This window comes from Apodemus sylvaticus, chromosome 12 (genome assembly GCF_947179515.1).
Source record: "Apodemus sylvaticus chromosome 12, mApoSyl1.1, whole genome shotgun sequence".
NCBI lineage: Eukaryota > Metazoa > Chordata > Mammalia > Rodentia > Muridae > Apodemus > Apodemus sylvaticus.
Window position 1 is genome coordinate 88,466,421 of NC_067483.1, and position 11,825 is coordinate 88,478,245.

The 11,825-nt window shown below is 50.7% G+C and overlaps 1 protein-coding gene across 1 annotated transcript in view; it reads left to right on the plus strand.

Annotated features, from left to right (window-relative positions):
• LOC127697609 (epoxide hydrolase 1-like) overlaps positions 1–9,756 on the plus strand; it is a 34,489-nt gene extending 24,733 nt beyond the window's left edge. Inside the window, exons 4-9 of the mRNA XM_052200872.1 lie at positions 2,702–2,929; positions 4,190–4,319; positions 4,812–5,020; positions 7,310–7,418; positions 8,784–8,909; positions 9,330–9,756. Of these exons, the coding sequence (XP_052056832.1) occupies positions 2,702–2,929; positions 4,190–4,319; positions 4,812–5,020; positions 7,310–7,418; positions 8,784–8,909; positions 9,330–9,534 (1,007 nt within the window). The 3' untranslated portion in view covers positions 9,535–9,756. The remainder of the gene's footprint in view (positions 1–2,701; positions 2,930–4,189; positions 4,320–4,811; positions 5,021–7,309; positions 7,419–8,783; positions 8,910–9,329) is intronic.
• Positions 9,757–11,825: the final 2,069 nt, after the last annotated feature.

Below are 11,825 nucleotides of genomic sequence, written 5' to 3' on the forward strand. Positions count from 1 at the left end.
TGACTGTGTGCAGGATGCTGTGGTGGGGAAAGGCTGACTGTGTGCAGGATGCTGTGGTGGGGAAAGGCTGACTGTGTGCAGGATGCTGTGGTGGGGAGATTCTGACTGTGTGCAGGATGCTGTGGTGGGGAGAGGCTGACTGTGTGCAGAATGTTGTGCTGGGGAGATGCTGACTGTGTGCAGAATGCTGTGGTAGGGAGAGGCTGACTGTGTGCAGGATGCTGTGGTGGGGAAAGGCTGACTGTGTGCAGAATGTTGTGCTGGGGAGAAGCTGACTGTGTGCAGAATGCCATGGTAGGGAGAGGCTGACTGTGTGCAGGATGCTGTGGTGGGGAGATGCTGACCATGTGCAGGATGCTGTGGTGGGGAGAGGCTGACTGTGTACAGGATGCTGTGGGGGGGATGCTGACTGTGTGCAGGACTCTGTGGTGGGGAGATGCTGACTGTGTGCAGAATGTTGTGCTGGGGAGATGCTGACTGTGTGCAGGAGTTTGTGATCGAGGCCAGCCTGGTCTATGGAGTGAGTTTCTGGACAGCCAAGGCTATACAGAGAAACCCTGTCTCAACCTCCCCTACAAAGGAGCATAGGATTCCCAGCAACCCCATGATGGCTCACAAACATCTCTAACCCCTGTCTCGAGAGATCGGGCACTGCATTATAAGCTCTGCAAGCAGCATGCATTCGTGTGGTATACAGGCATACATGCAAGAAAACACCAATATGCATAGAATAAGATAAATATAAAAAGTTTAGTTTTATAATTGGAAATTGATAAGAAATTCTTCAGTGCATATATGTGGAATGCTTATATATTTTATATACCTTCACTACAGAAAAAATAAACACACATATCACAAAGGACAAAATTAAAGTAGTTAGTTGTTCCATTCCTGGAGGATTTCTTTGTATGGTTTTAGAATTAATCCCTGAAAACTTCAAATCTCAGCATATAGAGCTACATAAACTCCTTGGCCTTTGTGGAGGTTTGAATAGAAATGACCTTTATAGATGGTGCTTTTGAATGCTTGGCCCATGGGGAGTCCCAATATAAGAAGATGTGGCCTTTTTGGAGTAGGTATGGCCATATTGGAGGACATGTGTCACTGTGGAGGTGAGCTTTGAGGTTATATATGCTCAAGTTATGCCCAGTAACACAGTCTCCTTCTGCTGCCTGTGGGTTGAGATACAGAACTCTCAACTCCTCCAGCACCATGTCTGCCTGCATGCCGCCATGCTGCCTACCATGATGATCATGGACTGAACCTCTGAAAGGTTAAGCCAGCCCCAACTAAGAGTTTCCTTTTATTAGAGCTGCCGTGGTCATGGTGTCTCTTCACAGCAATGAAACCCAAACTAGTGTGACCCATAGCTTACTCTAGTGTGCAGTCAATGTGCATTCTGTAGAAACCACTCTGTTCCTTTTCCTGGGCTTCTGACACTCACTCTACGCACAGCTCTCACTCAGCCTCATTACCACAGAGGAAACAGGCTGCTCTGTAGGGAACCGGGAGGTTAGCTTTCATGGGTGACAAGTTAGGTGTGTGAAATGCACTCTGGGTGTGTGTGTGTGTATGTGTGTGTGTATGTGTGTGTGTGAACAGTGAATATGGGACATCATATATACTAGGCAAGTGTTATGCCAAGCTATTGTATCATTAAATAAGTGAATATTTAGTGCATTTTTAACTTCTAACATTTTCACACCAGGCAGGGTCATGAGAATATAAGCCTCTTGGGGCTGTTGCATTCATGCACAAGGCCAACCCAGTCAATAACTCCAGCATGACTTCCCCTCGATGAGAAGCTGCTGGCTACTGCTGGCTGCTAAGGGAGGGGAAATCCTTTTTCTTTGGGGTGGCAGGTGATTCTAGATGACCACAGCCACGCGCATGCAGATGACAGTACCCGCATGTCATAGGTTAGAACAAGAACATGTAAGGAGCCCTGGGGAGTGGGAAGCTATCAAGATACACGCATATGTGTTTGTGTGTATGTATATATTAGTGTATTATATATAATATATGCTATATATAATGCATATAGGAAATAGTTGAAGAATAAATAAAACTACTTCATGTTTTACAAGAATAGAGCCCCACATAAGTGAATATACAGTGCCTAGAACTGTCTGTAAAACTGAGCTACACCACCGCCATGATGTGGACATTTAATCTGATGGCCGTGAGCTCGGTTGTGTGTTGGCTGTGCATAGGGAGGAAAGTCGCTCCACAGGACTGCTCTGTGGAGATGAGTGCAGCCCACTGTTGATGCTCACGTGAGCCTCTCCCTCCTCTTAATGAACGAATGTTCATGCTTTCTGCTGAGAGCTCTCCATCACGGGAACCTGATCATGCATTGCCAGACCCTCTCTGCCCTCCAGACAGCACACTCTGAGGTGACAGTGAGGTCAGCCAGGATAAACACATAGCCAGAGCACGCTGTGATCACCGACGGTGAGACTTGTCATCACTGTCTTCAGTTCCTGGGGACACCAAGGGCCCAACACTTATTCTCTCCCAGTAATGGTACACAGAGAAGCAAAATCCTCTGGACTTCAGCCTTAATTACAGCGGAACCCCTTCCCTCAGCCTGAATGCTCTGTCCCTCGGTCTGACTGTCTCTCTGTCCCTCAGTCTGACTGTCTCTCTGTCTCTCAACCTGATTGTCTCTGTCCCTCACCCTGACTGTCTCTGTCCCCAGGGCTGGACATCCACTTCATCCACGTGAAGCCTCCCCAGCCGCCCTCAGGCCGCACCCCAAAGCCCTTGCTGATGGTGCACGGCTGGCCCGGCTCCTTCTATGAGTTTTACAAGATCATCCCACTGTTGACTGACCCCAAGACCCACGGCCTGAGTGATGAACATGTGTTTGAAATCATCTGTCCCTCCATTCCTGGCTATGGCTTCTCACAGGCATCCAGCAAGAAAGGTACAGGGTCCTGAAGGGGGCGCATCCACACTGCTCTGTCATCACAGTGCCTGCTGGGGGCAGCACCACCCTGAGCCCTATGTTGTGTGGCTCATAGGCCCACTGGTGGCTGCAGTGTCCTAAGGAAGGCAGAACCAGGCCCATTGTGCTGTGATCTGGGTCTTCCTTGGGACAGCAATGCTCCTTCTGCTGGTCTCCTGTGAGCTACTGTCTCCTTAGCCTTGGGAAAGAAAGGTCTGCGCAGGGGCTGGAGAGACTCAGTGGTTAAGAGCACTGACTGCTCTTCAGAAACTCCTGAGTTCAGAGCCCAGAAACCAGATGGTGGCTCACAACCATCTAAGGAGACCTGATGCCCTCTTCTAGAGTGTCTGAAGACAGCTACAGTGTACTTACATACAATAAATAAACATTGGGGGAAAAAAAGGTCTGGGTAATGTCCCAGGCTACTTAAGACCTATCCATGATCTCAGTTCAGTGCTCATAAGTTGTCACCTGCTCACTGGAGTCCAATGAAGCAGGCTCTGCAATCAAGGATGCTGACACCCCACTGCAGGCCCCAACTTGAGACTCAAGCACATTTATCTCCACGTGTTCTTCAGGACACATAGTCCTGGGTCAGGCAGCCCTGACTGTAAAGGGGAGAAGGAAAAAATAGCGAGCAGCTCAGAATATTAAAAACGTGGCATCCCTGGGCTGCAGAGATTGCTCAGTGGTTAAGGGCATTGACTGCTCTTCCAGAGGTCAGGAGTTCAATCTCTAGCAACCACATGGTGGCTCACAACCATCTGTAATGAGATCTGATGCCCTCTTCTGGTGTGTCTGAAGACAGTGATGGTGCACTCATATATATAAAATGAATAAATGAATGTTAAAAAAAAAAAAAACCCTTGCATGCCAAGGACAGCTGAGAAGACAACCTTATTTCTGACAGACACTGCTACTGTTCATCCATGACATAAATGCCGACGGTGGGAGGCTCATCTGGGTAGGCAAATCTGCACTGGGAATCCTGGCTGGCTGCCTCGACTTCCCCCGTTGACTCCTGCTGGGTGTTTGCAGGGTCCCTTTGCTGCTTGATTTCCCAGGGTGGTGCCTCCACACACGTCTACAGGCTAATGTACACTTGTGATTTGATGACGTTTACTATTTTATCTGTTGCTGCTGCTGTACTCAAGAAATTCATTGGAAGCCCAAAGTCCAGCAACCGCAGACCATTGTCCAGACCGTACAGAACACCATGTCTGTCCCCTCCACACTCAGGTTTAAATACCGTGGCCACCGCAAGGATCTTCTACAAGCTGATGTCACGACTGGGCTTCCAGAAATTCTACATTCAAGGCGGGGACTGGGGGTCCCTCATCTGTACCAACGTGGCCCAGTTGGTTCCCAAGTGAGTTGGCGTAGTCTTACAGGCATGGCGCCGCCTCAACAGGCTCTGTGGGTGGGTGGGATCTACACAGGACACAGGACTGTACACCCCAGGCCCTCTTTAATAGTGTCTGAGACTTGGAGCTCCCTTAGTGAGGTCCCCCAGGCCCAGATGCTTGTGGGCCCGGGGCCGAAGAAACAGATCTTCCCCACTGGGCTCGGGAGAGGGCATGCTGACCCCTGGGGTAGCTGTGGCGGCTTTCTGAAGCAGAGGAAGGAGTCTATAGGAGTCTATGTGGGACAAGGTGTAGAACAGCCCTGAAGGCAAGAACACTCGAGAACTCTTTCCTCTTCCCCAACCACTTACCTCCAACTCAGTGGGTGCCCCAGAGGGACAGGGCTGGAGGAGACTGCTTGTATTCTTCATTTCTGCGGCCTCTCCCTTGCCCTCCCTCTCCCCTCACTCCTGTCTCACAGCAGCCACGCCCACCTGTGCCCTTTCCTCTGCCCACAGCCACGTGAAAGGCCTACACTTGAATGTGGCTTTCATTCCAAGCAGCATTTACCCCCTGACCCCTCTCCTGGGCCAGCGTTTTGGGAGATTTCTTGGCTACACAGAGAAGGATATCGAGCTCTTGTATCCCTATAAGGAGAAGGTTTTCTACAGCATCATGAGGGAGAGCGGCTACTTACACATCCAGGCCACCAAGCCGGACACTGTGGGTAAGCACGCCAGGGCAGTGTGGCCCAGAGGGAATCTCACTGCCCCTGAAAACACAGCTTGCAGCAAGAAACCCCTGACAAGGGAGCAGACATCTTTGTTTTCTGTACTGAGAAATGAACCCAGGGCATCACACTGCGTGACAAATGATCTGTCATTCACCACAGCTCTAGTTCCACATATGAGAGACAGAGGCTAGGGGAACCCCACAAGTTTTATTCTAGCCTAGTCTACACAGTGAGTTCCAAGCCATCCTGGGCTACATAGAAAGACTCTTCATTTAGACAGTTGGGCATGGACGTGGAAAGAAAAAAAGAAAAGAAACTACAAACTTTTTTTGTAATTTATAAAGAAAATTATAGATGATCAAGCATACCATAGTTTGTTCAAAGGTTTTGAGCATACAAATTTGTTTTCTAGTGAATACAAGACTCATTAACACCCAGGGTAACCAGGCCTGAAGGCTCACAGGGCCTCGTGCCTCAGGAAGGCCTAACCCAGCTGCTCTGAGGGCTGCAGCCAGATGCTCCAGAAGGTCAAGGGCTGCCTGTGCGCCTTAGGCTGAGATCCTGTTCCAGAAGAGACAAACATGTTGGGGAGGCAGCTGAGTGGGAGAGTCCTTACTTCAAACCTGTTAAGTCCCAAGGTCCAAGCCCCATTACAGATGAAAAAAACTACTGAAAAAATGTGTTTCTTCTTGTAGGGCAGAACCATTTGTACTGTGCTGGTTTTCTGTCGTTTACAGGCCTGTAAAGAAGGGGAAAGGCATGGCTAGGTGGGCCCACTCTAGTACAGTGAGTCTCAACCTTCCTAATACTGAGACCCTTTAAAACGGTTCTTCTTGCTGTGAGTCCCCAACCATGAAATAATTTTTGTTGCTATTTCATGACTGTAATTTTACTATTGCTTTGAATCATGATGTAAATATCTGATATGCAGGATATCTGATATGTGACCTCTGTGAAAGGGTCATTTGACCCTAAAAATGTCACGACCCCCATGTTGAGAACTGCTGCCCAAGAAGATACAAGGACTATCAGGTGTCCTCTGGATGTCCCCTGAGTCTACGCAGAGGACACCTGGGAGACAGTTTGCCCACTGTGGAGCCTCCCACAGTTCCCATGGCAGCTCCACGCCCAAAGTGATCAGAATAGCACTTTATAAAGTAAGAGTTTCATTCCAGTTGTGAAGCAGATGTTCATCATGCTATGCCTGGAAATGTAAAAAAAAAAAAAAAAAATGCATAATAGAGCAGAGAGAAGTCAGTCTCCATCTCTCCTGCCTTGTACCTGCACTCTCAAAGAGAGCTTGCCAAGGTTGTCTCTTACCCACGTCACGTCCCAGACACAGTTGATGGCCTCTCTGAGGACCTGAGTGACCCCATCACTCTCCTTAACTAGGGCTCCCCGGGCACTGTGTCCTGTATGTATCCTTCAGGACCGAAGCCTCACAGCATGGACTCTGTGTTCTTGCTCCTTTTGCTCACCACGACTCCTGTGGGGCTGCTGCTGTACTGTTACCCCTGCCATGATTTTTACTGCTGGTCCTGGTACCTAGAGCCTCATTGATCCTAAGCGTCCAGTGACCTCCCATTTCCCCTGCTGATCCAATGACTGGTGTCTTAGTCAGGGTTTCTATTCCTGCACAAACATCATGCTCAAGAAGCAAGTTGGGGAGGAAAGGGTTTATTAAGCTTACACTTCCACGTTGCAGTTCATAACTTAAGGAAGTCAGGACTAGAACTCAAGCAGGTCAGGAAGCAGGAGCTGATGCAGAGGCCATGGAGGGATGTTTCTTACTGGCTTGCTTCCCCTGGCTTGCTCAGCCTGCTCTCTTATAGAACCCAAGAGCACCAGCCCAGGGATGGCACCACCCACAGGTGCCCTACCCACTTGACCACTAATTGAGAAAATGCTCCACAGCTGGATCTCATGGAGGCAGTTCCCCAACTGAAGCTCCTTTCTCTGTGATAACTCCAGCCTGTGTCAAGTTGACACACAAAACTAGCCAGTACAACTGGAATTGTATTTTTACTCATGGACATATTAATATTTACTTGTTTTGGTTTTTCCATTTTACATCAAGGCAGAGCCCATGTGGTCTGTGAATCCCATGAGTTTGTGTGGAATATAAATCTCCACTTGCTCTATGAGGCTACTCAGGCCAGGGCTCCAGATGTAGGGTGCACAGCTGGACCTGCTGCATCTCTGTGGCACCCACACACCTTGGACCTGGAGTCACATACTCTCTGGGGCCAGGCTTGAATCCGTCCCTCCCTCCCTCCCATCCAGGCTGCGCCCTGAATGACTCTCCCGTGGGCCTGGCTGCGTACATCTTAGAAAAGTTCTCCACATGGACCAAGTCAGAATTCCGTGACCTGGAGGATGGAGGCTTGGAGAGGTGAGGGCCCACCACCTTTCTGTCAGACCTGATCCCCAGGCTCTGCCTCTCGGCCTGACATTCTATCCCTGTCTCCAGGCACCCAATGGGCAGCCAGCAAGCTTCTTCAGGGCTCAGGAATGGGGAGGCAGACGCAAGACAGGGCCAGGGACTTGTTCAGCCTCCTACTTACTGATGAGAAAAAAATACATGTGCCAGGAAGTGCCCACAGCAGCAAACGCCCTCTGTGTCAGAACAACTGAGCCCTGACACTTGGGCCCTATACAGCCCGTGAGCTCTGTGGAGAGCCATGGGAGGGGACAGAGCTGAGAGAGTGCATGGTGTGAGGGTGACTGCTGTGTCCTCTGACACAGTGCTGTGTCACAGGAGTTTAGCCTGATGCCAAGCTCCTTTTTGTCACTGTCACACTGAGGGGCAGAGACTGCAAGGCTTCTGGGTCAGGTGTCCACTCAGAGCCTGGATCCACAAAGGCAGCGCTTGGGTGAGAGAGTGTACAGAAGAGAGTTCTGTGTGGTCTGTTGGTCTGCGGTACATATCATAGAAATGTGAGTAGCAGCTTCTAAGGATCTCTGTCTACAGAGAAGAGACAGGAAAGGACAGAGGGACAGACAGATTAAGAGGACAGAGCCCAATAAGGGCCTCAGTCCTACAGGCCCAAGCAATGTGAGTAGTTTCCGGGTGCAGGACTGAGAAGGGAGAGGAGAGGAGATGGGGGTGGGGAGGGCAGCATGTAGAAGAGGTAACCTTAGACCAGATAATTCAGTCAGCCCTGGGAAGAGGAGCTAACATGGCCAAGGAGGTAGATGTGGTAATTTACTGGCAGATCACAGTTCCTGTGGGGCAGAAAAACCTTGAAATCCTAGACCCAGACACAGTGGACACTGGTGTCTTCTAGGCTAAGATGTTCTCAAGAAGGGTGGCAAGGGAGCTTGGGCTGTGGTAGACCCGTGGTCCTTCAGAACATAGGCAATGTTGAGACCTTTGGAGGAGTCAGCAACTGGGATTGAAAGAGTCACCAGGGTTAGGAGGTCACGTAGAGCTCACCACAGTTAGGACTCAGAGGACCATAGGCCTGAAACACTGATGTCAGCGAATGTCATAGAAGGGACGAGGGCATCTGCAGTGGCCAGCCTAAAGCCAAACACAGCGGCTCTTCTACAACAAAGACAGCTACAGGGGAAGGCTGGAGCTGTTCTCTGTGGAAGGCCACACCCCTGGGCGGCAGGTGTAAGTCATCAGTCCTTCTCTGGGCTCCCACATGTGAGAGCTAGGCATTGTCTGATGCGGTGACCCTGAAGGGGGCAGCCCTTTGTCCTTGATGGCCACAGCTGTCACTGAGCCTGGACATCCTGTGTGTTTTCCCAGGAAATTCTCCCTGCAAGATCTGCTGACTAACATCATGATCTACTGGACCACAGGAACCATTGTCTCCTCCCAGCGCTACTACAAGGAGAACATGGGCCAGGGCTTCATGGTGCATAGACATGAGAGGTTAGCCTGGCTGAGCAGGGAGCTGGGACGCTGGGGCTGGGGGCTGGGTACCATCTGTCCTTGAACTCAGGGAAGACTGGATGGCCAGGTGAGAAAGACACCAAACGTCCTGAGTATCTCTCCTTCAGGGTCCTGGCCTGTGTTCAGGCACTTTGGGATTCACAGGCCTATACAGAGACCCTCAGGGGAGAGCAAAGAGATAGCCCCGCAATCTGGGCCTCAGTGATTGCCCTGTCTGGGTGGCCCTCCCTGGCAGAGAAGGTCCCTAATGAATGAAAAGGAGGGACTGTAATGGGAGGGTGTGGAAGCCTTGACATTATGACTCCATAGGACCTAGCAGAGTCCTCCCCAGGCCCCGAGTCCTCTCTGGAAACAGGAGAACACAGCGCCTCAGCCTCCCCTCATCCCTCTTCTCCACAGGATGAAGGTCTTTGTGCCCACCGGCTTTTCTGCCTTCCCTTCCGAGATAATGCATACCCCAGAAAAGTGGGTGAAGGCCAAGTACCCCAAACTCATCTCCTATTCCTACATGGAACGTGGGGGCCACTTTGCTGCCTTTGAAGAGCCCAGACTTCTGGCCCAGGACATCCGCAAGTTTGTGTCCCTGGCTGAGCTGCAGTCATGACGCTGGACACCACCCATGGCTTTAGCAGGAGCCCAGGTTCCTCCCGAGTCACACTTATGGAAGATGGCCCCTTTCTGCGGAATAAGCTTGTTCCCTGAGCACACTGGGGGACCCCGACTTAAACCCCACAGAGCCGTCTCTCAGCACCCCATATGCTTGACCCCACTACATAGCTGTGTTGAGCTACTTGGCTTTTATGATAAATGGATTGATTTCTAAGAATGTATGGACCAAATGCCATGTGCTTCTTCAATATCCACATGGGCCTTCCCTTCTGAAAGAGAGTTGCCATGTGCTCCTCACCCTGTCTTGGAGAGTCCTGCTGGCCCTCTGAACTTGGCCCTGCTGCCTAGGGCAGAGTCACAGTTGGGTGCTACCAGTGATCAAGGCCATACCCCACTAGGCAGCCTCAGAAACCACTGATACCCGTTGGGCCACTCAGAGTACACAGGGCACTGGGAGCAAAGGTTGTTTGGCTGGTAACTGTCTGTGAAAAAGATCAAAGTATCCCAGCCCGGCCATGTCTCCAGTGAGCCCAGAGTGATGGACAAGGATGTGTGTGGTCCCATGGTGCTCTCACCGAGGCAGAGAGGAGGATTCCCCTGTGTCTCGCTCTCTTCCACTAGAGCAGGGCCTCTCCCTGCAATGATTATATGTCTCAGGTATTCCCAGAGGCATCATGGAGGACGATCTTAGCCTAACGTGGAGAACGAAGCACCAAACACACCTTCCTGGTGCTGCCTTCTGGGAGATTCCCGCTTTATATGGGCAACCAGGCTGGCTGTGGAGATGAGCATGTGTCACCCTACCTCCTGCCTGGCACAGGCTGAGAATGGGGGCTCTCCCAACCTCTCTGACCCCCTCTGTGGCTGTTGAAGGCCCTCAGGTGTCCCTGGGTAGTAATGGTCTCTGTGGATTTTCTCATCAGGGCTCTCGTGGGGTTGGCAGGGCCTCAGATGTGCTTTAGTAGTGACGGTATCTGGAGACCTTCTCATCAGGGACTTGTCCAAGGATAGACTGTTCTCAGAAGAGTCTCTGACCTCAAGGAGCTATCAGCTGGGAAGGCCAAGGCTGCTTTCCTGCCCTGGGTAGCAGCCATTCCTGCTCTGAGGTCCTGGGGTTCAGAGACTCAGCCTCTCCCTATCGCAACATCTGAAGGCTAAAGAAGAAGAGGCCCAGGAAGGAAAGGGGTCCTGGGGTCTCCTGGCATCTTATCTGGCACTTCCCTCTGTAGCAAATGCCAAATAAGAATCCTGAATTCAGAAGGGCGTGTGTTTGCCGCCCCCTTGTGGCCATCAGAGGACCTCACATGGGCTCATGAACAGCCAGTGACTAAGTTTCAGGCACCCACTGAACCCTCTGTTGTGACTGTACTGAAGGCCCAGTTCTCCAGGCAGTGGGTCTGAGAGATGGCCAATGAGGAGGGCAGTACAGCCCATCCCGCAAAACTGCCACTTTACCTACAGAGGAAGTCTTTAGATTCCCAACAGATAGACACATGAAACCGCGGAAGCCTTACACATCACCTCCCGCACACAGTGACTGGGTCTAGCACAGTGTGTAGCTCTGCCATAGAAGAGGCAAGGATTTCTTTTTCTTCCTCATAAGTCTGTGGATCAAAGGTTTTGTCTTCAAGGGTCTCGCTCACATTCGATATCTTTTTCTTTCTTCATATGTCAAAAACATTCACTTTTCACATAATGCGATCTGTTAGAAGTCCGCCTTGGCGGTCTGGATGCCACGTGACTGCCATTGGGGATAGCAGTAAGTGGAATAATGGCCCCTGGCCCCAAGCACTGGCCGCTGGTTCAGTTGACAGTAAGAGGACGGCAGGAAGCTAACCCCGTGTGGCTGCAGGGAGCATGCCTCACACAGGGCGGGGTGGGGGGCACAAAACTGTCTACAGTGGCTGATGTGTGATTGCACTCGAGAGTTTATTTCTAAAAGGAGATACAAATTTGAAAGAAAACCAAACTAAGCCTATCTGTAGAATACATGATCCTATCCTTAAAAGACTCTGAAGGGGGCGAGAGGGATGGCTCCGCAGCTGAGAGCACTGCTGCTCTTCCAGGAGGACCTGCTTCCCTCAGCACCCACAGGACAGGTCACAACCTTTGGTGACTCTACTTCCTGGGGATCTGACGCCCTCTTCTGGCCTCTGAGGGCAACCAGCACACGTATGGTATACAAACATATGAGGGCAAAAGTTGTATACAATAAAAAAGTGAAACACTTTTAACTTGATAAAAATGTTCAGCAAAGCACGGGTGACAAAAGCAACAGATAAAGCA